This window comes from Panthera onca, chromosome B2, assembly GCF_046562875.1.
Source record: "Panthera onca isolate mPanOnc1 chromosome B2, mPanOnc1 haplotype 2, whole genome shotgun sequence".
Taxonomy (NCBI): Eukaryota; Metazoa; Chordata; class Mammalia; order Carnivora; family Felidae; genus Panthera; species Panthera onca.
In genome coordinates this window covers 55,567,083-55,590,770 of record NC_138343.1, presented here as the reverse complement: position 1 = coordinate 55,590,770, position 23,688 = coordinate 55,567,083, and the positions used below count along the sequence as shown (strand labels likewise).

General features: G+C 35.1%; 1 protein-coding gene across 6 annotated transcripts in view; it reads left to right on the top strand.

Moving 5' to 3' along the window:
• Positions 1-23,688, top strand: part of KHDRBS2 (KH RNA binding domain containing, signal transduction associated 2) — a 600,763-nt gene that overhangs the window by 540,024 nt on the left and 37,051 nt on the right. For all 6 annotated transcript variants that reach the window (XR_013555660.2, XR_013555659.2, XM_078447041.2 and 3 more), the window contains exon 7: positions 10,540-10,622. Coding sequence is in view for 4 of the 6 variants with exons in the window: in XM_078447041.2 (XP_078303167.1) it covers positions 10,540-10,622 (83 nt within the window). In the remaining 2 variants the exon portion in view is untranslated. The remainder of the gene's footprint in view (positions 1-10,539; positions 10,623-23,688) is intronic.

Here is a 23,688-nt window from a genome sequence, read left to right as displayed (position 1 = left end):
CTAAGCTTTTCATCTCAGTAGATACTCTGGTGGTTGTTATTTCAATGGTCATCTATCTGTTGATGACTTCCAGAGCTCTATTTGTAGTCCAGACTACCTAAGCCTAAACCCCCTAGGTCCACCTACCTGAAACCAACTCTCATGACATCAAGGTCATCTGCAGCTTTTCTAACTGCCTACCAGAGGAACATTTAATCACCTTTGGAAGGAAATACCGTCAGCCAAAGCTTTCTCAAGTTTCCGTACACAGTATTGAGGAGAGTTCACTGAAAGATTACAAGACCTTGTTAAAAACAGTATCAATTCAATACAAACCAAGAGGAAAAAATAAAGGCACTGATGATTCAAATGTTGGAGTTGTCATCCAGGGGATTTTCAGTAACTATGATTAACATATTCAAGAAAATAGAGGGGTAAAATGGAGCCTAGTCCCAAAAGACTTGGCATTTTTAAGAGTCAAAAAAGTAAGTTACAAAATGCAGATGTATATTTTGTCATTCCACTGCTTGAAACCTTTCCATGGCTTCCTTCTCTACAGGATACAAATAAACTCCTTACCATATCATAGGAAGAATTTCAAACTTTACTCCTTCTATTTCTTTAATCAGACTTGCCTACCATTTCATAGATATTTTCTGCTTTAGTTAGATCCAACTACTAGCAGTTCACCAAACAGTACTTTCTTTTATGGTGTCATGCATTCACGCCTGAGGTTCTTGGAAACTGGAATGCTCTCATACTACTTGCTGGTCCACCTAGAAATAATTTATTTATCCACAAATAACCATCTCAAATACCTTTCCTGAGAAATTCTTTCATTCCTTCCATTGTAGTTCCATAGCACTCATTACATACTCTATTAAACACTTTTCCATTTCAAAAATTTCAATTTTTTTTATACATTTGTTGGTCTCCTACAGTAGGCCACGAGCAGTGGCATGCTACAACTGACTTGTGCCAGCTCACAAGACCCTTTGTAAAATTTTTAGGGACTTTGTGAATTGGTTGTTAAGCAGAGCTATTATTAAAAATTAAATTAGGGGTGCCTGGGTGGCTCAGTTGGTTAAGCGTACAACTTCGGCTCAGGTCATGATCTCACAGTTCGTGGGTTCCAGCCCTGCATTGGGCTCTGTGCTGAAAGCTTGGAGCCTGGAGCCTGATTCTGATTCTGTGTCTCCCTCTCTCTCTGCCCCTCCTCTGCTCATGCTCTCTCTCTCTCTCTGTCTCAAAAAATAAAGAAACATTAAAAAAATTATTAAAAACAGAGATAGTTAATATTTTCATCAATATGTGATTACTTTGTTACAATCTATGCTCTAGATTATTTATGTCTGTTGTTTTTGTATGGTGGAAATAATATATAATAGGGTATTACTATTTATCTCTTCCCAAATTTGTTGTTTTTCATGCTGATAGCTTGACATCACTCATAAGTATTTATACCGTAGTACCAGTAAATCCTAAAAGCCAGGACTTGATCTTTTATTATGTTGATTATTTGGATTTAAGAAACTATGGAGAAAAAATGAATAATACAGATTTAACTTAAAATTGTGTTATGGTGGATGCCTGGGTGGCTCAGTTGGGTTAAGCTTCTGACTCTTGATTTCTTTTTCTTTTTTTTTTTTCAACATATGAAATTTATTGTCAAATTGGACTCTTGATTTCAATTCAGGTCATGGTCTCACAGTTCTTGAGTTCAAGCCATAAGTCAGACTCAGTGCTAACAGCACAGAGCCTGATTGGGATTCTCTCTCCCTCTTTCTCTGCCCCTCTTCAGCATGTGCGTGCAAGTGTGTATGTATGTGTGCACACAATCTCTCTCGAAAAAAAAAAAAAAACTTAAAAAAATAAACTAAAATTTGTTATGCCTATAGCCTTTACATTGTGACCAAAACACAAAATTGAGGAAATGTTCTTCTAGTATATGAAAACCATGGTCCAATTTAGAACAGACCTGCTCACATAACTGACAAATAAGTAAAGTTCTGACATACATAGTTGAGGTTTTCCTTTCATTTTACTTGCCAACATTAATGAAAATTTCAAATGACATTTATGTCAGAATTATAATGTTCATGGATATAGAGGAGTCTTACTTGCTGAATAAGACAGTAACATGTAGGAGACACCATTCCAATGTCTTCTCCCTTCCATCATTTCTGTTGAAAAATTCTGCTTTGTCTCTATTTGTTGCACTCTAGGGATAATGTACCAGTTTTTCCTGGTGCTTTTAAAATTTCAATTTTCAGCAGTTTTATTAGGATGTTCCCAGGTGTATTTTCTTTGTATTTATGCTAATTAATGTTCATAGAGTATCTTGAAAAAAGAAGTAATCACGTTTTATCTATGTTGTGATTTATTGTGGTATCACTGCAATAGCAGAATTATAAAACTTATTTTACAAGAGATAGCATGTCACACTGAAGTTGTATGTGTATAAAACTTAAATTATATATTTTATCTATAAGTTCTGTGCTATAAATTTTAATATAAAATATATAATCTTAGAGTATAAATGTAATTTATACATATTTATAAATTTGATTTTTATTTGTAAAATGTGTGCTTATGTCAGTAAAATTTACAGTGAAATTATGTACATACACACACACACCACACACATAAACACATACATGCAATTTTTTGAAGAGCCATTTGGTAATCATTTATCAGAACACCACAGGCTGAGAGCTCTCAAAGACAGGAATTAGGTCTTGTTTTTCTATCTTTATTGCCTGGATAATAAATTCAGTAGCTGATACAAAGTCTGGTGAATTACTATTATTTTAAGCTTATATAGAGAGCTAATACTATTTAGATTTGAAAACCCAAAATTGGTGCAGAAATCATAGTTCAAGATGGAGTGTTCAAATCAAATTGAAAAATTAGTAACATAATAAGGCAGAGAAGTATATTTTTCAAAGCAGATTTGAAAAGGGCTGGCTTTGTACAGCTATGTATTTATAGTAATACACATCTGTCCTGTATGCTGCTTTAGCCAGTACTCATAGAGTGTATGTATAATGAGACCTATAATTCATAAGAAACTATGAAGAAATCATCATCTCCTCATAGCACTCAGGCCTTCCTGTCAGGCTACACTTCACATTGTAACTTAAGCAAATAGTAGAGGACATGGTGAGGATCTGGAAAACAGTCAAGACTGCATTTTCTAAGGATCTGCTTTTATTTGGTTCAAAGAACAGAAAACTAAAGAACTTATAATTTCACAAATATGAAGGAATTCAAGATAGAAGAGATATTCTTCATGACCATGTTCCAGAAAAAAATGAATCTTTTTTCTTTGGGCATTTTGGTTTTTTGTGAGAGATAAAGAAAATAAAGTTAAAACCTTTTTTAATGTTTATTTATTTTTTGAGAGAGAGCATGAGCATGAGCAGGGGAGGGAAGAGAGAGGAGGAGACACAGAATCCAAAGCAGGTTCCAGGCTCTGATCTGTCAGCACAGAGCCTGATGTGGGGCTCAAACTCATGAACCAACCGTGAGATCATGACCTGAGCTGAAGTCATGCTCAGTCAGTTGACTGAGCTACCCAGGTGCCCCCAAAGTTAAAACTTTTAATTTCAGGAAGTGTTTTTGCTTTTACTGGGACACCAGTAGGAAATGTAGGAAATGCTACTCTGACACCCTGATAACTTAAGTAGCATCTGCAAGAGTCTTAATTTTTTAGTAGAAATGTGTGAATAGGCTGAGACATAAGATAGCAATTTCTTCAAAGGAAACAGCAGAAACAGTAGGGCAAAAATGGGAAAAATGTTTTTGATTTCTTAGTTGAATATTCATATTTAATTTGAATCTCTTGCGGATACCAACTGACTTTTTAGGGTGCATGTCTGTTTTACTGATTTATCTCAGAACATTACCAGCATGATCCATAATTTTACTTGTCCTAAGAAAATTACATAAATACTTATATCAAGTGTTAGAAAACAAAAATAGACTATATACAAGTATCCACATTTACTTTCTCTTTTACAGTAAGGAGAATTATTTGGGGACTACTGTACCATATATTTTATGAAATTGTGGGTTGCCAGGAAAGATCTCTATATATTCTATGGATTTTCTGTGTAAGACTTAAAAAAATAAAGAAAAGTGTAAGTGAGGAGGGAAAATGTATTAGTCTTCCACAAACTAAATGGTAAAGCTATTCTTCATAAACAGAGATAATACTACTGTGTAATCATCATTTGAAATATTTCTCTTTTAGTGGTGATAGATTTGAGTCAATCCGTATCTACTCTGTATGAGAATACTCTCCTTTGTGCTAATTTAACAGTTCAATACATATTTATTGAGCAAATACTCTATGGAATAAACTATGCTAAGCACGATAAGGTATCTAAAAAAGTGATTAAATTATGATAGAATCCATGCTTTTCAGGAGCTTCAATTCTAAAAAAAATAAAATAAAATTGTAAAAATAAATATACAGTATATATTTAGTACTGTACATATGATATATCCTAAGTACTGATGAGATAAAAACAACAGGCTATTAGAATTCAGAGAATACAGGCCTCTGGGTGGCTCGGTTATGCGTCCAACTTCAGCTTAGGTCAAGATCTCACGGTTTGTGGGTTCAGGCCCCGCGTTGGCTCTGTGTTGACAGTTCAGAGCCTGAAGTCTGCTTTGGATTCTGTGTCTCTCTCTGTCCCTCCTCTCTGTCTCTCTCTCTCTCAAAATAAATAAATAAACATAAAAAATAGAATTCAGAGAATAGAGCGTTACCATAAGCTTGAAAGAAGCAGGAAAATTTTCCTAAAGATCATATAATAACTTTTAGACATCAGTAGCATTTCAACAGATAGAAACAAGAAAAGCAGAAGAAGTTTAGGGGTTAGAAACTCTGAAGACATGTACTTTCCCCCTCCTTGGCTCTTCTAGTTTGGGACACAAACACAACAACAAAATGGAACTAAACAAAACAAAACTTGCTTGTTTGCTTGTTCCTCATGGAAGTCAGAGCTCGTGAGTCCTGAGTAACAAAGGAGGGTGAATGAAGCCATATTTTTATAATCTTGATGGAGAACAATAGCATGGATGCTTGAAAAGATGGTGCAGTCCCTGAAACACCTGTGGCAAATTCAATTAATCCCCTAGTTACTGACCTCATGATCCCCAAGACAGAAAGCTCAATTATCTGTTGCAGCTATGGGAAATCCCAGCTATGATGTTAACTGTTGTTCCACCCAAGGGGAGATGAAGCCTTGAATTGAGAATAAGGATGCCTAAACGTCACCTGAGAACACAGGAACCTCATGTCCACACTCTAATGGTTGTTAATGTGTGTGTATACATGCATGTGTGTTGGTGGGGTATGGCTGTGTAAACAAAACTATATATTTTATAGGATGGTTGGAAGATTAATTTATAGAATTCTCGTATTAAGTAAACAAAAAAAAAAAAGAATAAGAGATATTACATAAGACACAAAGGTAAAATTAAAGCACCAATGCAGAAGATCCAATATCTCACTAGTAAGAGTACTAGAAAGAGAGAACAAAAGTACAATGGTATTTGCCAGAACTGGAGAATATAAGCTCCCAGAATTGAAAGAGCTCATTGAGTACCCAGCATACTGAATGAAAAGAGATACACACATACAGGCACAGCATTATAAAATTTCAGAATGCTAGAGGTAAACTTTGTAAAAGCATCCATAAAGGAAAGAAAAAAAGTGAAATGAAATAAAATAAAACTAGGTCACATACAAGTAGCAGGAATTCTCAGCACCAATATGTAGTGATGAAAACACTGAATCAAAACTCTCAAAAATTCTGATTGAAAATCATTTTTCAGTCTAAACTTCTACACTCAGTTACCTGATCCAGTGTGGGATTAGAATTTAAAAATCTATAACCAGATAAATGTCCAATATGCCAACAATATCACATATGTAGTATCCTTTCCAAAATATTGAAGCAAAATGTAATTATGAGAATAATCAAACAAGTTCAGAATGTGAGACAGTCTACAAACAATTGGTCTAGACAACTCAAAAAGGCAGTGTAATGGAAACCAATAAAAGCCTGGAGTAGTTTGACAGGGATTGCATTAAATGTGTAGATTGCTTTGGGTAGTATAGACATTTGAACAATATTTGGTCTTCCAACACATGAACATGGAATGACTTGCCATTTCTTTGTGTCATGTTCAATTTATTTCATCAGTGTTTTATAGTTTTCAGAATACAAGTCTTTCACCTCTTTGGTTAGATTTGTTCCTAGGTATAGTATTGGTTTTTTGTGCAATTGTAAATGGAACTGATTCCTTAATTTCTTTCTGCTGCTTCATCATCATCAGTGCACAGAAATGCAACTGGTTTCTGTATGTCAATTTGGTATCCTGCAACTTTACAGCATCTTTCACAGTGCTAGAAGAAACAATCCTAAAATTTGTATGAAACCACAAAAGACGCCGAATACCCAAAGCAATCTTGACATAGAAGAGCAAAGCTGGAGGCATCACAATTCTGGACTTCTGTAGTGATCAAAACAGTATGGTACTGGCATAAAAACACACACATTGATAAAGTAGGACAGAACAGAAAACTCAGAAATGAACTCACAACCATATGACCAATTAATCTGCAACCAAGCAGAAAAGACTATCCCACAGGAAAAAGACAGTCTCTTCAACAAATGGTGTGAAAACTGGAAGGCAGCACCACTTCCTTATATCATACACAAAAATAACTTCAAAATGGATTAAAGATCTAAATGTGAGACATTAGGAAGTCTAGTTAAAATCCTAGAGGAGAGCACAGGCAGTAACCTCTTTGACACTGGCCATAGCAACTTCTTTCTTAGATATGTCTCCTAAAGCATGGGAAAAAAAGCAAAAATAACCTATTGGGTTTACATCAAGATCAAAAGCTTCTTGCACAGTGAAGGAAACAATCAACAAAACTAAAAGGCAACCTACAGAATGGGAGAAGGTATTTGCAAATGACCTATCAGATAAAGGGTTAGTATCCAAACTCTATAAAGAACTTCTCAAACTTAACCCCCATAAAATAAATAGGCAGAAATGGGCAGAAGACATGAATAGACATTTTTCCAAGGAAGACCTCCAGACAGCTAACAGACACATGAAAAGATGCTTAACATCACTCATTGTCAGGAAGTACAAATCAAAATCACCATGAGTATCACCTCACACCTGTCAGAATGGCTAAAATTAACAACACAGGAAACAACAGGTGTTGGCAAGGATGCAGGAAAGGAGAACTCTCTTACACTGTTGGTGGGAATGCAAACTGGTACAACCACTCTGGAGAACAGTATAGAGGTTCCTCAAAAAGTTAAGAATAGAAAACAACCCTATGATCCAGCAATCACAGTACTAGGTATTTATCAAAGGATACAAAAATACTAATTAGAAGGGATACATTCAGCCTGATATTTATAACACCATTGTGTACAGCCATTATGTACCATTATGGAATCAGCCTAAGTTCCATCAACTGATGAATGGATAAATAACAGATATATATATAATGGTGTGTGTGTGTGTGTATATATATATATATACACATATATATATAACAGATATATATATATATAATATACATAACATATATATTATATATATAATATATATAACAGATATATATATATAACAGACATATATATATAATATATATATATATATATATATATATATATATATATATATATATATAAAATCTATAATCTATATAGAGGGGGGGGATATTACTCAGCCATAAAAAAGGATGAAATCCTGCCATTTGCAATGACGTGGATGGAGCTACAGAGGATTTTGCTAAGTGAAATAAGTCAGAGAAAGACAAATACTATGATTTTACTCATATGTTGAATTTAAGAAACAAAACAAACCAGCAAAGGGGAGGGGGGGGGGGAAGAGAGGGAGGCAAACCAGGGAGAAAACAAAGAGAGGTAGGCAAACCAAGAAACAAACAGACTGTTAATTCACCCCTGAGGTTGGGGGTGGGGGGGTAGATGTGTAAATTAGGTGACGAGGATTAAGGAGGGTACTTGTAATGAGCACTGGGTGTTGTATGGAAGTATTGATTCACTATATTGTACACCTGAAACTAATATTACACTGTATGTTAACTAACTGGAATTTAAATAAAAACTTAACAAAAAACCTGGAGGACTACATTAGTTCTAAAAATACTAAGCAGACATAATAACCAAATGCAATTCACAAATCTTGATTGGATTCTGATTTTTAAAAGGTAGCTGTAAAAGATGTTTTTGACGATAGCAGAATTTTGACTATGGACTACACAGTAAATGATATTTGGGGATTATTAGGAGTGTTTTTGGTGGGAGTAATACCATTGTATTTATGTAGGAGAATATCCTTATACTCAGGAGATCCAAGCTGAAGTATTTAGGGATGAGATATCAGATATCCAGAATGGATAGAGAGAAAGAGAGAGAAAGAATAAGTATCACTTTCCAATATACCACTTAGTAAAAGTTACTGAAAGAGATATTTCAGGAAGAAAAGAGAACTAGTGAAAATGGAATTTGGTAAAAGATTTCATATACAAACAGTGGTGGTGGGGTGGGAGGGTGGTCCTTAGGAAAACCACTCTGCTCTCAGTCCAGACCAAAGTGCAATAAGTTGGCCCTGTGAGAGAGACTCTCCAGGTAACACAAAACAAAATGATAGATTATCTGGTATTGTTGACTATTTTAAAATATGATTGCTAGTTTGATAGAACTGTTGGGAAAATTAAAAACAAATAATTTGAATTATATAGAAAATCAAGAAAATAATAAAATGAATGAGGAATTATTAACATTAGGAAAAACAAAAAGTATGTGAGAATAAAAAAATAAGTGTGTTAATCTATTTGGAATCTTAGTGAATAATATTTATTGTTATTTAATGATAATGTAGATATTGACTAACGAAAGTTATGATGAAAACTATGTTAATGTGTAGGGAAAATATGGGGAAGAGTCTATAACAGCACTAAATCCTTTACAACCTGAAGGGCTAGCCAATAGGAAATAATCAAAATTCATAAATCAAGGAATGTTAATTTAACCATATTACTTAATAACACAAAAATTAATACTAAAATAATAGATGAAAAAACCTTAAAGAGAACCAGGGGTTAGAGAGGGACAAGGAAGTGCTGTTTTTTGGCCATAAACCCTTTAGTATTATTTTTAAATAATCTTATACGTTAAAATTAACTTCCAAATATTTAATTTTTTAATTCAATAGGAATCTAATTAGAATATTCAAAGATCTAATGGAGAAACTATTGCATACTGCAGAGCAAAAATATGATGAGATGGAAACCATAAGTGGAAAAATAAAAGAAATTGAAGTCAGACTCCGAAAACCCCATTTATAAATAATAGCATTATATAAACGGTAAACCAGATGGAGAAGTCATAATATTTTTAAAACTTTCTTAAATTCATGAAAATTATTAGTTTTCAGATTAAATGGGATCAATGATCTTAGTCAAGATTGAAGTAGAAACTTTCATATCCACACATTTTTTAAGTTTCTGAACACAATAGAGAGATTTATAATCCTCCAGACTGAAATGAAGTTATGAACTTGTGGGATGGGTTGGAAATGCATTCCAGGGAAAGAGACACACCAGCAAAGGTCCAGAAGCAGAAAAACTAGAGGTTTTTTCAGAAGTAGGGAATAGTCCAGGTGGATGGCTAGGGTTTTGAATAAAGTCAGTGACTACAAAGGGAAATAAAACTAAATCTCTCACTAAGTGATCGGATAACTGCTAGCTTGCTTTCACATTCTGCAATGACAAGTCTGCCTTAGCTTTGATACCATTTTAGTTAGATAATAAGACTCACCACCAACATCATTTTGTTTATGAGACTTAAAAAGTATAGAATGCACAGCAAAATAAATGGTCTTTCTTTTTTTTCTCTTCCCTTCCTTCCTTCCCTCTGTCCTCCCTCTCTCCTTCCATCGCTTTCTTTCTTCCTTCTCTTCCTTCTCATCTTCCTTTCTTCCCTTCCTTTTCCATCTTCGTTCCTTTTTCTTCCCCCTCCCTTTATTCTTTTTGTTTGTTTTGCAATGATGACTATCATTTTCTCACTGCAAGTTGATCACAATTTAAGGATCCCGTTTTTATAGGGTAAGAAAAAAAAACTCCCAGTGGGGCTGTAAAAAATAAAACTAGCATTATGTTAGCACACTATCTACCTATAATATTTTCAAAAGAAAATTTATTTTTCATTCTTTATATTTTCTTCAGTAGTACTGATCAAAATTCTGGATAAATCCTAGAGTAGGTATTGCTACTTCAATGATGTGCTGAATTTAATTATTAGACATTATTCTGATCCATGAAATATTATTCAAGGGTATGAAAAAATTGTTCATCTAGTAAAATCTGATGCAGAGTAACTAAGCAAACATAAAAACTAAATTAAGGTCACATTATATAAAATCTCATTAAGCAAAAACAGACCAAAGTTAATCAAGTTGATTGCTAATAGGTCTCTCTACCATTTTCTGCCTCAGGGGTATGATGATGGCTACGGGGGTGAATATGATGACCAGACCTATGAGACTTATGATAACAGCTATGCCACCCAAACGCAAAGGTAAGGCATTTGCTGTCTAAAGCATCCTTGTCAGGATTATTTCTAATCCTGCTATTTTGTTTCTTGTATCAGAGTACCAGTTATATTATGTGAGAGTTTCTAGCAGTGGTTTTTCTCCATCGTCTCTCTAAATTACTAAATTGCTTACTAGACTGAGGTAAAAGAAAATAATCTAGCAATTGTTAATAATGGTAGTGTGTTGGGAAGCCTTGGTGGCTCAGTCAGTTCAGCGACGGACTCTTGATTTAAGCTCCAGATATGATCTCAGGGTTTCTGAGATCGAGCCTGCTAGGGATTCTCCCTCTCCCTCTGTCTGCTCCTCCCCAACTCATTTGCATGTGTGCGTCCTCTCTGTCTCTCAAAAAAATTTTAAAAATAATAGTAGTGTGTTATTTTAAGACTAGGTGATTATCATAACCACTAAACTCATTAAATAACTTTTATGTAACAAAATACTGTTTGAGAAATTATTTTAGTAAATTCATAATTAACACAACAATGAAACACAAAGCACTTGCTCAATGGAGCTTTTTCCTCCTAAATGCAATTTTTAAAAAATACTTATGTATTTATTTGAAGGAGAGAGAGCATGCATGCCAGCAGGGGAGGGGCAGAGAGACAGAGGGAGAGAGAGAATCCCAAGCAGGCTCTGTGCAATTAGAGCAGAGCCAGATGTGGGGCTTGATCTCAAGAACTGTAAGATCATGAACTGAGCTTACATGAACTTTGAAATCAAGAGTCAGATGTTTAACCAGCTGAGCCACCAGTCACCCCTGTAATTTTTATTTGTAAAACAAAAGATACAGGAATGCTTTTAGTGCTCTGAAAAGGGAAAATTTGTAAAACATCTTATGGAATGAATAATTTCTTTCCTATTTTGATGGATCTTTAAATCATTATTGACTATATCTCTTTAGATTGATTAAATTTGAAATATCAATGAATTTTTACTTCTTTAAAGTCATTTTTTTGAGGTAGTATTTACATACATTAAACTTTGCCCATTTAGGGTACAGAGTTTGTATGAGTTTGGCAAATGCAAACTATCAAGTGACCAACATCAAACTTAAGTTATAGGGCAATTTAGTCAGCCCCAAATGTTTTTTTATGGCTCTGTACAGCCAACTTTTCCTAGGCCCTGGAAACCACAATCAGTTTTTTGCCATTACACTTTTGACTTCTCTAGAATGTCATTTAAGTAGAAGTGATACAATATGTAGGCTTTGAGTCTGGCTTCTTTACTTAGCATGATGTACTTGATATTTATTTTATGTTTTTATGTGTATCAAATTTCTCTTCCTTTTCATTACTATGTAGTGCTTCATTGTTAGGATGTGCTATAGTTACTTCATTCATGGGTTGAAGGACATATAGGTCGTTTCTGTTTTACTTTTTTTTTCAATTATGTAAAAAAAATTGGCATTAACAAATTCATTCTTAGAAAAATCAATCTTCTAAATATTTTTCTGAAAAAAAAAGTTACAATTATCATGGGAAAGTAGGAGGAGTCCATATGACAGTTACGTAATTCTTCACTACCTATAATTGATGGAAACCAATAAATTAATTGTTGCAAAATCATAGCATTGTCCATTTATTGATAAACTTTACTGGGACTCACAGAGATCTGGATGCTTCATTAAGTAATATTTGGAGGGGGGGTGACAAAGAAAGAAACAACTTTAAGGTCATTATGGAGTGGAGGAAATCTACATGTACTGCATAAGGTGCATTTTGTATGGTCTGAAGGACAACATAGTGAAAGGCATGAAGGGAAATTCTACTTAGAATATTGTGGGCAATTAGGAAAAAGATGAGTGTGAACTGATACTTTTAAAGCTAAGCATAACATATCATTATAGAAATGACCCTCTTCAATTTTGAGTAATTGGTTAATTCAAAGTATGTGAAATACAAGGGCTATCATGAGCTAAGGGTTTATATTATGGGTGATATCTTAATTGTCCCAATTGCATATTGAAACACAGCACAATTATTTAGGATGGGGGAAAGTTTTGCATCATGTTACAGACACTGAATATTGTATGCAAACTGGCTGTATATTTATATAGCATCTGCTAATATTTTCAGTCAAATTATTAGCTCATCCTTGTATATTAGTGCATAAAAATGGTGGTAATAAAGTTCTATAGCTTGTTTCAGAAATGATTTAGTAGAAAAAATAATTACCACTCACTAAAAACACAACTAGAACAGAGTAAAATAATTTCTTGATTTAGCTCTATAGAGCTACATTCAGCTGATAGAGATTTTGAAATAATTTTCTGAAAGCAAGAGACTTTCTGCATCTTTCTCTGGTGAGACTTAAATGGGCTTAACTGACCCTAAGACACAAGGAAGAAGAAAATTTGGGGATTAGAATAACTTATTTTTGAACACTTAAAAAGTGAATGTTAGAAGAATTGAACTAAGTATGCATAAAAAGTAATAGAATAATTTCAGAAAAAAATTTCTCTTAATGAAGTATAATTTATATGTAAAAATATATTTTCTATGCACTTCTGCTATCTTCTTTTTTTCCCTTTCCTATCTATTCCACTTCCTATGGCTAAATTCATCCCATCCTCATGGGCGCTGCTCAAAGCCAACTCTTCCAAAAATGTTTTTCTTAATCCTTTATTTGGGAATAGCCTGGTTTTGCTTTATCAGCACCATACATTTATTTCTCTATGGCACTTTCTCTCTCTGTCTTACATTTTACTCATCACTTTTACTACTTTCCTAGAATCTTTGTCTCATACCTTCATGTCCCTCACAGTATCTAGTGTTGAGTCTTTCATAGGGTATTATTGAATAGATGATTGTTGAATACATGAATGTCAGACCTAATGCCTACCTACACTGTGAAGATACAAAATAAGAGCCTCTTGGGGTGCCTGGGTGACCCCATCACTTAAGTGTCTTGGTTTCGGCTCAGGTCGTAATCATATGGCTTGTGGGTTTAAGCCCCACATCAAGCTCCACACTCTCAGCACGGAGCCTACTTGGGATTCTCTCCCTCCCTTTTTCTCTCTGTCCCTATCTCTCTATCTCAAAATATAGAAATAAACTTAAAAAAATAGAGCCTCTCCCCTCAAAGGAGAATACAACATGCAAGATTCTATGTAATACATTTATTGACAAAATATTTATATATTTCTGAGATATCTTAGTGTTTAACCAGAAGTGATAAAGAAAACAGGTCATGAACTTAATTAAAATGATACTAATATTCTATGATACAATAATTATAAAATATCTATTTTGGTCAAAACATATCCTCGATATTGGTAGAGTATCTGGCACACTAGAGGTTCTCAGTAGAGATTTGTTTAATAAATGAACAAAAAATAAATGAATGCATTAATGAATGAATGAAATTAACAATGTCATTTCAGAAAACTCTGTGAAGAATTTTTAAATATAGTACCAATTTGTAATAGAAATGGATAAACACTGAGAAAATTCATGACATACTCTATTAAATTCCTATATTTAGATTATTTCTATCAATCCAACTATGCCAGCAGAAGGTAATATTAGCAGTTTAGTTAGATAAGAACTTATTAAATGATTATGTGTGTCAGAGAGTATACTCGCCATGCAGTGACAACACTTATTTTTTGAAATTTTTAATTATATTTTAATATTTGCCCCTAACAATTTGTTTGAAGAGTCATTTGTGAGCTGTGTATATATTAAAATAACTATATTATAAGTGAAACAACTATAGAGTAACCAAGTATTAGAACTTATAAGTGAGAGAAAGTTTCTTTTTATAAGAATCAGTATAGAACTATTTCTCTTTAAAGTGGTGGCTCTTTAATTGGACTTTTAAAATTATTATTTGGATTTATGGAGGGAAATGGAGAAAGTTTCTAAAGTTGACTAAAGAGAAATATATGAGCATAAAACATCTCCATCATTTATAAACAATGTGAATATTATTTTGGCACTGTCATGGCCAAAATTAGAAGAAATTCCAATTTAGAATCTGAAAGCAAAATAGCGAATTATGTGTGACTTAGCAGAATTGATATAAAAAATAAAAATCTTTACAGAAAGTGGTCTTTAAATGACTAGTCGGCACAGGTGAATACAGAATTTGTAGAAATTATAGAGTAGAATCTGGCAGGTACCTAAATGGAGTAATTATATCATCTTCAATAGAGAGTCTAAGGGAAGTTCACAAGGTAACACACTAGAAAGGTTCACCTGGAGTTCAGAAGCTATAACAACTTTAATTAATCCCCAGTTGTCTTGTAAGGTGTCATTAGTTCTGGAAATTTTCAAATGGATCAGAAAAGGGACTTCTCTGAAGATTCCTTAGGAGGCAGCTCAACATAAATGACATATTAAGGACTGGTAAAGAGGACGATGATATCACGGGTCTTGGACCATCTTTTTCTCTTGCTCTGTGTCTATGAGAATAAAAACTTAAAAAAATATGGATTGATGAGTTTATTATGCAAGCATCAACTTGCAGTATTAGTATTGCAGTTTCCAGGGGAACTCAATTATTGAAGTCTTTGGATTAAGACAAGTTACATCCTGTGATTAACAACTTTAATTGGACTAAATATTAAATTCTGTCCATGTTCTCAAGCCCCATTTTTTATGTACTCCTCAAAGTCATTAACATTTTCAGAGATCAATCTTCTGAAATTATGTAAATTCATAAGGTTTTACCAACCAATTGACTTTTCTCAATGCCCAAATTTTCAGCAAGAATGTATACCAAACCAAAGCCATAGATGTAGGAAAAAAAATTTATTGGCATGCACTTAAGCTTAAATAGTAATATTGCAAATGAAAATCAAAAGACCAATTTTGATCATGGATTCTAAGGGCAATTTAATTTGGGTGTGAAATGTTAAGAAACTATAATTTTCCAGTGTAAATCTTTTTTTTTAAGATAGTTGAGCTCTTTTTTTATTGTTTCATTTCTACATTTAATTCTGAATTAAAAAAATTGTTTATTTGTTTTGGTTTAGTATTTATAAGTACTTCTGTAGTGATAGCAATATAGTTCGTTTTGCTTGAATATTACATCTACCCTTTGCACCTGGGACGGAACTATATATTTTCTTTACAGGTTCTTAAACCCTAATTGGAATATTTCCCTTTATTCTATTTTTTTAAGTTAAATTCAATTTAGTTAACATATAGTGTAGTATTGGTTTCAGGAGTAGAATTTAGTAATTCATCACTTACACAACACCCAGTGCTCATCCCAACAAGTGCCCTCTTTAATGTACATCACCCATGTAGCCCATCCCCCCACCCACTTCCTCTCCAGCAACCCTCAGTTTGTTCTCTGTATTTAAGAGTCTCTTATGGCTTGCCCCCCTCTCTGTTTTTATCTTATTTTATTTTCCCTTCCCTTCCCCTATGTTCATCTGTTTTGTTTCTTAAATTCCACATATGAGTGAAATCAAATTGTCTTTCTCTGATTCACTTTTGCTTAGTAGAATACGCTTTAGTTCCATCCACATTGTTGCAAATGTCAAGATTTCATTCTTTTCGATTGCTGAGTAGTATTGCATTGTATATATACACAACACATCTTCTGTATCCATTCATCCATCGATGGACATTTGGGCTCTTTCCATATTTTAGCTATTGTTGATAGTGCTGCTATAAACATTGGGGTACATGTGTCCCTTCGAAACAGCATACCTGTGTCCCTTGGATAAATACCTAGTAGTGCAATTGCTGGGTCATAGGGTAGTTCTATTTTTAATTTTTTGAGGAACCTCCATACTGTTTTCCAGAGTGGCTGCACCAGTTTGCATTCCCACCAGCAATGCAAAAGAGATCCTCTTTCTCCGCATCCTCGCCAACATCTGTTATTGCCTGAGTTGTTAATGTTAGCCATTCTGACAGGTGTGAGGTAGTATCTCATTGTGGTTTTGATTTGTATTTCCCTGATGGTGAGTGATGTTGAGTATCTTTTCGTGCGTCTGTTAGCCATCTGGATGTCTTCTTTGGAAAAGTGTCTATTTGCATCTTCTGCCCATTTCTTCACTGGATTCTTTGTTTTTTGGGTGTTCAGTTTGATAAGTTCTTCATAGATTTGGGATACTAACCCTTTATCCTATATGTCATTTGCCAATATCTTTGCCCATTCTGTCAGTTGCCTTTTAGCCAGTTGCCGTCAGCCAAGGTCAAAGAGGTTGCTACAGTTTTCTTCACTAGGATTTTGATGGTTTCCTGTCTTACATTTCCTGTCTTTCATCCATGTTGAATTTATTTTTGTGTATGGTGTAAGAAAGTGGTCCAAGTTCATTCTTCTGCATGCCACTGTCCAGTTTTCCCAACACCATTTGCTGCAGAGACTGTCTTTTTTCCTTTGTAAATCTTTAACTTCAGATTTGTATAATAGGCAAAATATCAAAATGGAAGACTTTGCTTTCCTTAATTCATGAATCAGGTGAGGAATTCACTAGGAAAAGGATCTTATTTTCTGTAAATTCCAAGTGACTGTGCTAGGAGAGCAAATATACATCTCTTTCTGATATTTAAGTTCTCAAAGTTTTCTAGAATGAAGACCCTTTTTTGAATACCTGTATTGGTCAGGGTCCACACAGTAGGGGGGGAAATTACTCTTAAATTAGGATAATTTGAGAAAAGTTTAATGAGAGAACTATTTTCACAAGCAGAGTATAGGGAAACCACAAGAGACAATACGATGCCCTGGCACTAGTATCCTTGGGGCAAGGTGTTTGTCACCAAAATTTGTTTTGAGAGGAAACAGAGAATACTATTTGGAGAGGCCTCCTGACAGGAACTCAGACTTCTGATTCAGAATGGTAGCTCTGGTCATCCCACAAAGAGAAAAGTTCAGGGAGTTAACGCCCTGACCTCACTTTCCTCCCTCCTTCCAGTCTCCTACTCTTGGTCTTATTGGTTGAATACATTAGGAGGCAGAAGACAAGAAATCTAGTATATGGAGTTGCTGTTAGTCATCCCCAGAGTACAGAGCAAGCTGGAGAGAAGAATGGAAGTGGGTAGGCAAAGGGAAGAGAGCCAGCACAGCATACGAAAATTGTATCATACACTCAACAACTAATAATTGTACATATTAATGTCAGTTGCTTGAAGATGTAAATAATGACTTGAATCATTATGGAAACAGTAATGCTTTTAAATGAATTCATATTTTATTAATGAGAAAGCATCTACATACTTAAAAAAAGTCAGAATACACAGTGACCGTACAAATGTACATTTGGTGAACCAATGGGTTCTTGGACTCCTTCGCATAATTTCTTGGCTCCTCAAGGGTCAGAGCCCACACAATGGGAACCAGTGCTGTGTTGTTCAGAGACTACTTGAAACTAATGATTCATAATAACTAACATTACTTTTGGCCTAACCGTTGTGTTAATTGTTTAGGCCAATTTGTCTCATTTAATCCTTGCAGTAACATTTGAGGCAGAAAGAACTGAAGCTTAGAAATGTCAAGTGATTTTCCCAAGTTCATTCAGGTAGTAAATGTTGGATTCAAAATCACATCTTCTAGCTCCAGACGCCTTATACATAAAGACTAATAGTGTCTGAAAATACTAAATCAATTCATTGAGTCAACAGATTTTGTTATTACCTGAACAAGCCACAGAGAATATGCATTTAATATAATAAAAATGTAGTAAGTCATTTGCATGCTTTTCAAAAGGTTCTGACAAAAGGATAATTTCAAGCAAGAAAAACCATGTGTTTAGGCTATAAATTTAATGCGATCCCTGTATTTGATACTAAGAGTCTATGGAAGCCCTTCTAATGAAAATTTAAGTGTAAGTCACTGCAGTCATCCAGTAATTTAATAAAAGTTATCATATTAAGTATATAACAGCTTTTCCTATTCATTTAAGTGGTACTCTTCACTATAAAATGACTCACCCTCATTTTGTAATTCAATTCTCCTATGTTTCAAACTATAGTCAATGATGAGATTGAATTTACAAAAGGTTATTGGATTTGAGATATTTTCCCAGTTATTCTACAAGTTAGTTGTATTTTCATGCCATCTGCAGACCTCTGCATGCATGAACAGTGGATTGGCTACTGCTTGGATTTACTTCAACAAAGTGAGAATCCAGCTCTTGATACACACTATTTTTTTTGTCCTCGTCTGGAATACTTATTTTAGGCATCTAGGATACTTGCTGTTGATTTTAAGGAAGAATGTGTTTTCGCAAATTATCCATTTATTGCATTTGTTGATTTTTTATTACTATAAGATTAATTTTGATAACTACTTCCCTAAATAGTCAATTTGTATTTAAAATATAAAGGGCAATAAAGGGCACCTGGGTGGCTCAGTTGGTTGAGCGTCCGACTTAGGCTCAGGTCACAATCTCACAGTCTGTGAGTTCGAGCCCCGCGTTGGGCTCTGTGCTGACAGCTCAGAGCCTGAAGCCTGCTTCAGATTCTGTGTCTCCTCTCCATGACCCTCCCCCTCTTGCACTCTGCCCCTCTCTGTCACTGTCTCCTACAAACATGAATAAGCATCAAAAAAAATTTTAAATATGCAATAATATATCTTTTGCAAGACTTTAATAAGAAAAGCTACAAAACTATTTTCCCTAGTCATTTGAATGATGAGTCTCCCAAGAAAACTTAAGGAAGTGTCCCAGTTAGTAACTGAAACCTGTTTAATCATTTACTGAGATGAGGATATGTCAGCATGTCAGTCATTTCTTCTCAGCAGATTACTTTATAACTGGAAACACGCCTCAACTAGAAATAGGAAAGTATTAGGCAAACCATCTGCAGTCAGAGCTTTGGAAAAGGGAGCTGTTAGATCATCGTAGACTCTTGAAGAACCTGATGTGTTGCAAAGTCTAGTATTAAGGCCAGTTAAAGAGCCTAAGATGAAATTCTGACTTCAATAGTAATTAAAGATACTTAGCTCCACCAAAAGAAAAAAAAAACATATTTAGGGGCACCTGGGTGGCTCAGTTGGTTAAACATCCAACTTTGGCTCAGATCATGATCTCACCATTCATGAGTTCAAGCCTCACATGGGTCTTGCTGCTATCAGCACAAAGCCCACTTTGGGTTCTCTGTTCCCCTCTCTCCCTGCCCCTCCCCCACTTGCGCTCTCTCTCTCTCTCTCTCTCTCTCTCTCCCCCCCAGAAATAAACATTTTTTAAAAAATAAAAACATATTTAACAGGTAGTTATCAACATATTTAGGGGTCACAAATACTCACAAGTGTATATAATTGTCAAGGTGCAACAATAAGGAGTGGTGGAGACTGGCAAACTGGAAAGTGCATGCTCTGTTGAAGGCAACTATCTTCTGTTCAAGTTTAGGATATCATGGCCATATAGTTCATGTAGAGTAAAGGGTACAGGGGTGTTAGATGTTTTTGCCCATGAAATCCTGTTTTCCAGTTACTGTTGCTGCATAACAAACCATCCAAAAGCCAAGTGGTATAAAATAACCACCTTTACCATGCTCTCTTATAATTGAGGATTTTGTATATCAGGAATTCTAACAAGGCACAGTAGGGTGTCCTGTTTCTTCTCCCCTACATCTGGAGCCTCTCAGCAAGAAGGCTCAAAAGGTAAGGATAACTCAATGGCTGGGATATGGAATCATCTGGAGATTCTTCTCTCATCTGTCTGGCAGCTGATGCTGGATATCAGCTGATACCTAAATTGGGACCACTGCTTAGAATGCTCATGTAGTATTCCACATTGCTTAGCTTCCTCACAGCATGGCAGCTTAAAGCACCAGATTTGAGTACTCCACAGAACAGAACAGAAGCTGCATTGTCTTTTATGACTTAGCGTCATTTTGTCAAGTCCATCCAGATTCAAGAGAAAGGATATGAGACCTCACCAGTCACTGGGGAATGGGAATGGTTCAAGGATAGAAAATGATGTTGTGTCCATTTTTGGAAAATGGAACTTGCCACATCAGTTTTTCAATGCAATGCCCTGATGTTTTAAATGTTGGCAACTAATTTTTGAAAGTTAAACACTATAGAGACTAAAGCAAATATAACTGTAGGTAGCCAGGTCATTGTTTTCTAAATTCTGTTCTACACAAAATAAGCAAGATAGAGAAGTCAGTATCCAGAAAATGCTTCCAAGGGCACAGTAATAAAAGAGTCCTTCAAAATGGTTATTTGGGGGCACATAGGTGGCTCAGTCGGTTGAGCAACTGATTTCAGCTCAGGTCATGATCTCACAGTCTGTGGGTTTGAGCCCCACATCAGGCTCTGTGCTGATAGCTTAGAGCCTGGAGCCTGCTTCAGATTCTGTGTCTCCCCCTCTCTCTCTGCCCTTCTACTGCTCACACTCTGTCTCTCTCTGTCTCTGTCTCTGTCTCTCTTTCAAAAATAAATAAACATAATTTTTTTTTAAATGGCTATTTGAGGGCACTATATCGTCCATGAAGGATGTCCTAAAGTCCAGGAGTAGACTCTTTGGAGACCATTAGTGAAGAAGACAGACATGCAAATAAACATGTAGCATGTGATAAGTACTTATGCTAGAAAGAGGTGCCAGAGGATATGAGAGAACATAGGAAGCCATCAAGTAGACAGTTACAAGAAAGTACCAGAAGCTTCTTTTTTTTTTTTTTTTTTTGAGGGAGGGAGGGAGAGAGAGAGAGCGTATGCAAGTGGGGGAGAGGGGAAGAGGGAGAGAGAGAATCTTAAGCAGGCTCTGTGCTCTGTGTGGAGCCAGATGTGGGGCTCAATCCCATGACCCTGGGATCATGATCTGAGCCGAAATCAAGAGTTGGACGCTCAACCAAGTCCCCCAAACGCCCCCAGAAGTTTTCTTAAAAAGAACTGATGCCAAGCTGTGATTTAACTGGGTAAATAAAATTTAGCCAGACAAAGGTATGTACAAAGACAAAGATATGAGAATATAATTAATTACTAAAGAACTACATGTCCTTCAGGTGACCTAAGATACTCAAGAATGGTAGAGCATTTAGCTGAAATGATAGGAAAGGAACAGGAAAGCCTAGATATAGCACTCAGATGTACAAAAAGAATGATTTTTGGATAGAGTTTGAGGTTGTTATCATATCTAACAGTTGGCAAAACCAAATTCATCTTTGGTGACGGTTATGATCATCTTTTTTTTGCGTCAGCCTGATTTGGTCATTTGAGCTCAGCAAGTTCTCTATTAGTTGCTATTTCATCCTTTTTCTAAATGATCTTCCTGTGCTTTCATTGCTGTCTTTTGTTTTTCAATCAGTTTGCACTTAAATTAACCAAAAAAACAAAAACCAAACAAACAACAACAACAACAACAAAACGGTCTTACTTTATTGCACTTGAACACTGGTAATGAGAGAAGGGAGGTATTTTTCTTGAAACACCCACGGTCAAGATGAAAAATATGGACTTTGTGATCTTGAAACTGTAGAGTAGGGGAGAGAAAAAAAAAAAAACATACAGGACACTTTAGATCCCTGGAGAACCTCAGAAAAGGAAACAATTTATCTCAGATGCATGTGGAATAGAGCCAAAATAAGATACATACATTAGTAATTCCCCATAATTAGATTCCCCTTTATAATAATCTCAACACCTTATTTTACTGTTTCATTAAAGCTGTTTATAAAGAGCTATTTTCTAGGGGCTAGAAGGAGAACAGTGAACTATATGGTATATGTAAGTACAGGTATATGTAACTATTCCATAGTTACAATACTGTGGACTAGATGTTTCATATTCAGAACTAATTATATTTTATAAAGGTAATACAACACATAAATTATATGTTGCATCTGGGCCAAAAATATATATTCATCTCATTGTATTGAAATAAATGAGTGACTATAGTAGGCAGGACATAAATAGCTATAAATAGCTAATCATTTTAGATAAGAATTTTGTTGCCTAATGATTTCGACATTCAGTTGAAGAAAAATTGGGAGTTCAGAGTTTTCAGATTTAGAATTCAAGTGCTATAAGTAATTGTGAATTAGTATTATATAATATTCAGTAAGACCAAATTATAGATGTGTGAAAAAAGAAAGAGAGGAGTGTGAAGGGCTAGTCAGGAAACACTTGACCATTTCTAAAATAATACAGAGCTGCTGCTATATGCAGAGGCCTATACTGAATATTTCATAACATTATCACATGAGGTAGACAGCTTAATCCTCAGATCACAAAGAAACTAGGTTTCCAATGTTTACCTTGCCCAGGCCTAGACAAGGTTCAAACTGATTTGTGTACAATTCCAAAGACTGGGTACTTTGTACTAATACCATAGTGCTCACACTTCAGCTTATTAGGAAACTCTTAAACTGAAGTAATATCTTCTCCCCTGTACTCTCCATTTATATATATTGACCAGTAATCAGCTTGTGAAGCTACACATAATAAATCATTTTGGTCCACATACCAGCCTTTATGAAGATAATGTCCCTCTATCAATATCCAGAATGTGATAGAATGCATTCTTGGCTAAGATTCCGCACCCTCCCTAAGTTCACACCCTTTGCTCTGTGATTTTTCAGTGTCTCTCATAAAAGAGACAGAGTGTTTGCCTCCTCATTATCCTGTATCTTTCTTTGACTAATGGAATAATGTCACATCTGAGCCTACACATTAAGAGGACTATGCATTTCCCACTTGCTCTCTTGCTGTTGCCAGAATAACTTCTCTAGATAGCTATTAGGCCCTTAGTCTTGGTTCCAGAATGAAATGGGGAGTCTGCACCTCAAGGAGTCCAATCCCAGTTCTATCCAAGCTTGAAACAGAGCCCCCAGTGATCCCAGCCTCTGGGAAACCTCTAGCCAAACAAAAACACACGACCTAAACAGTTATCTCTTAGTGCATGATATTAATGTTTTGTAATTGTTTGTTAAGCTACATTATTGTACCAGTAACATGTACTATCCAAGGTCAGTACTCACATAGAATGGTTTTCTTCAACTGTTGTCTCCGGTTGACTCCAAGTATGGAGTCCAATGACTCCAGTTGTCCAAGTATCCATCCTGAGGTGCGGCACAGTGATCTCAATACGTTACATCAGAGGAGAATTGCCTGGTGCAAAGCAGTGACATGATTACATCCTGTATAATA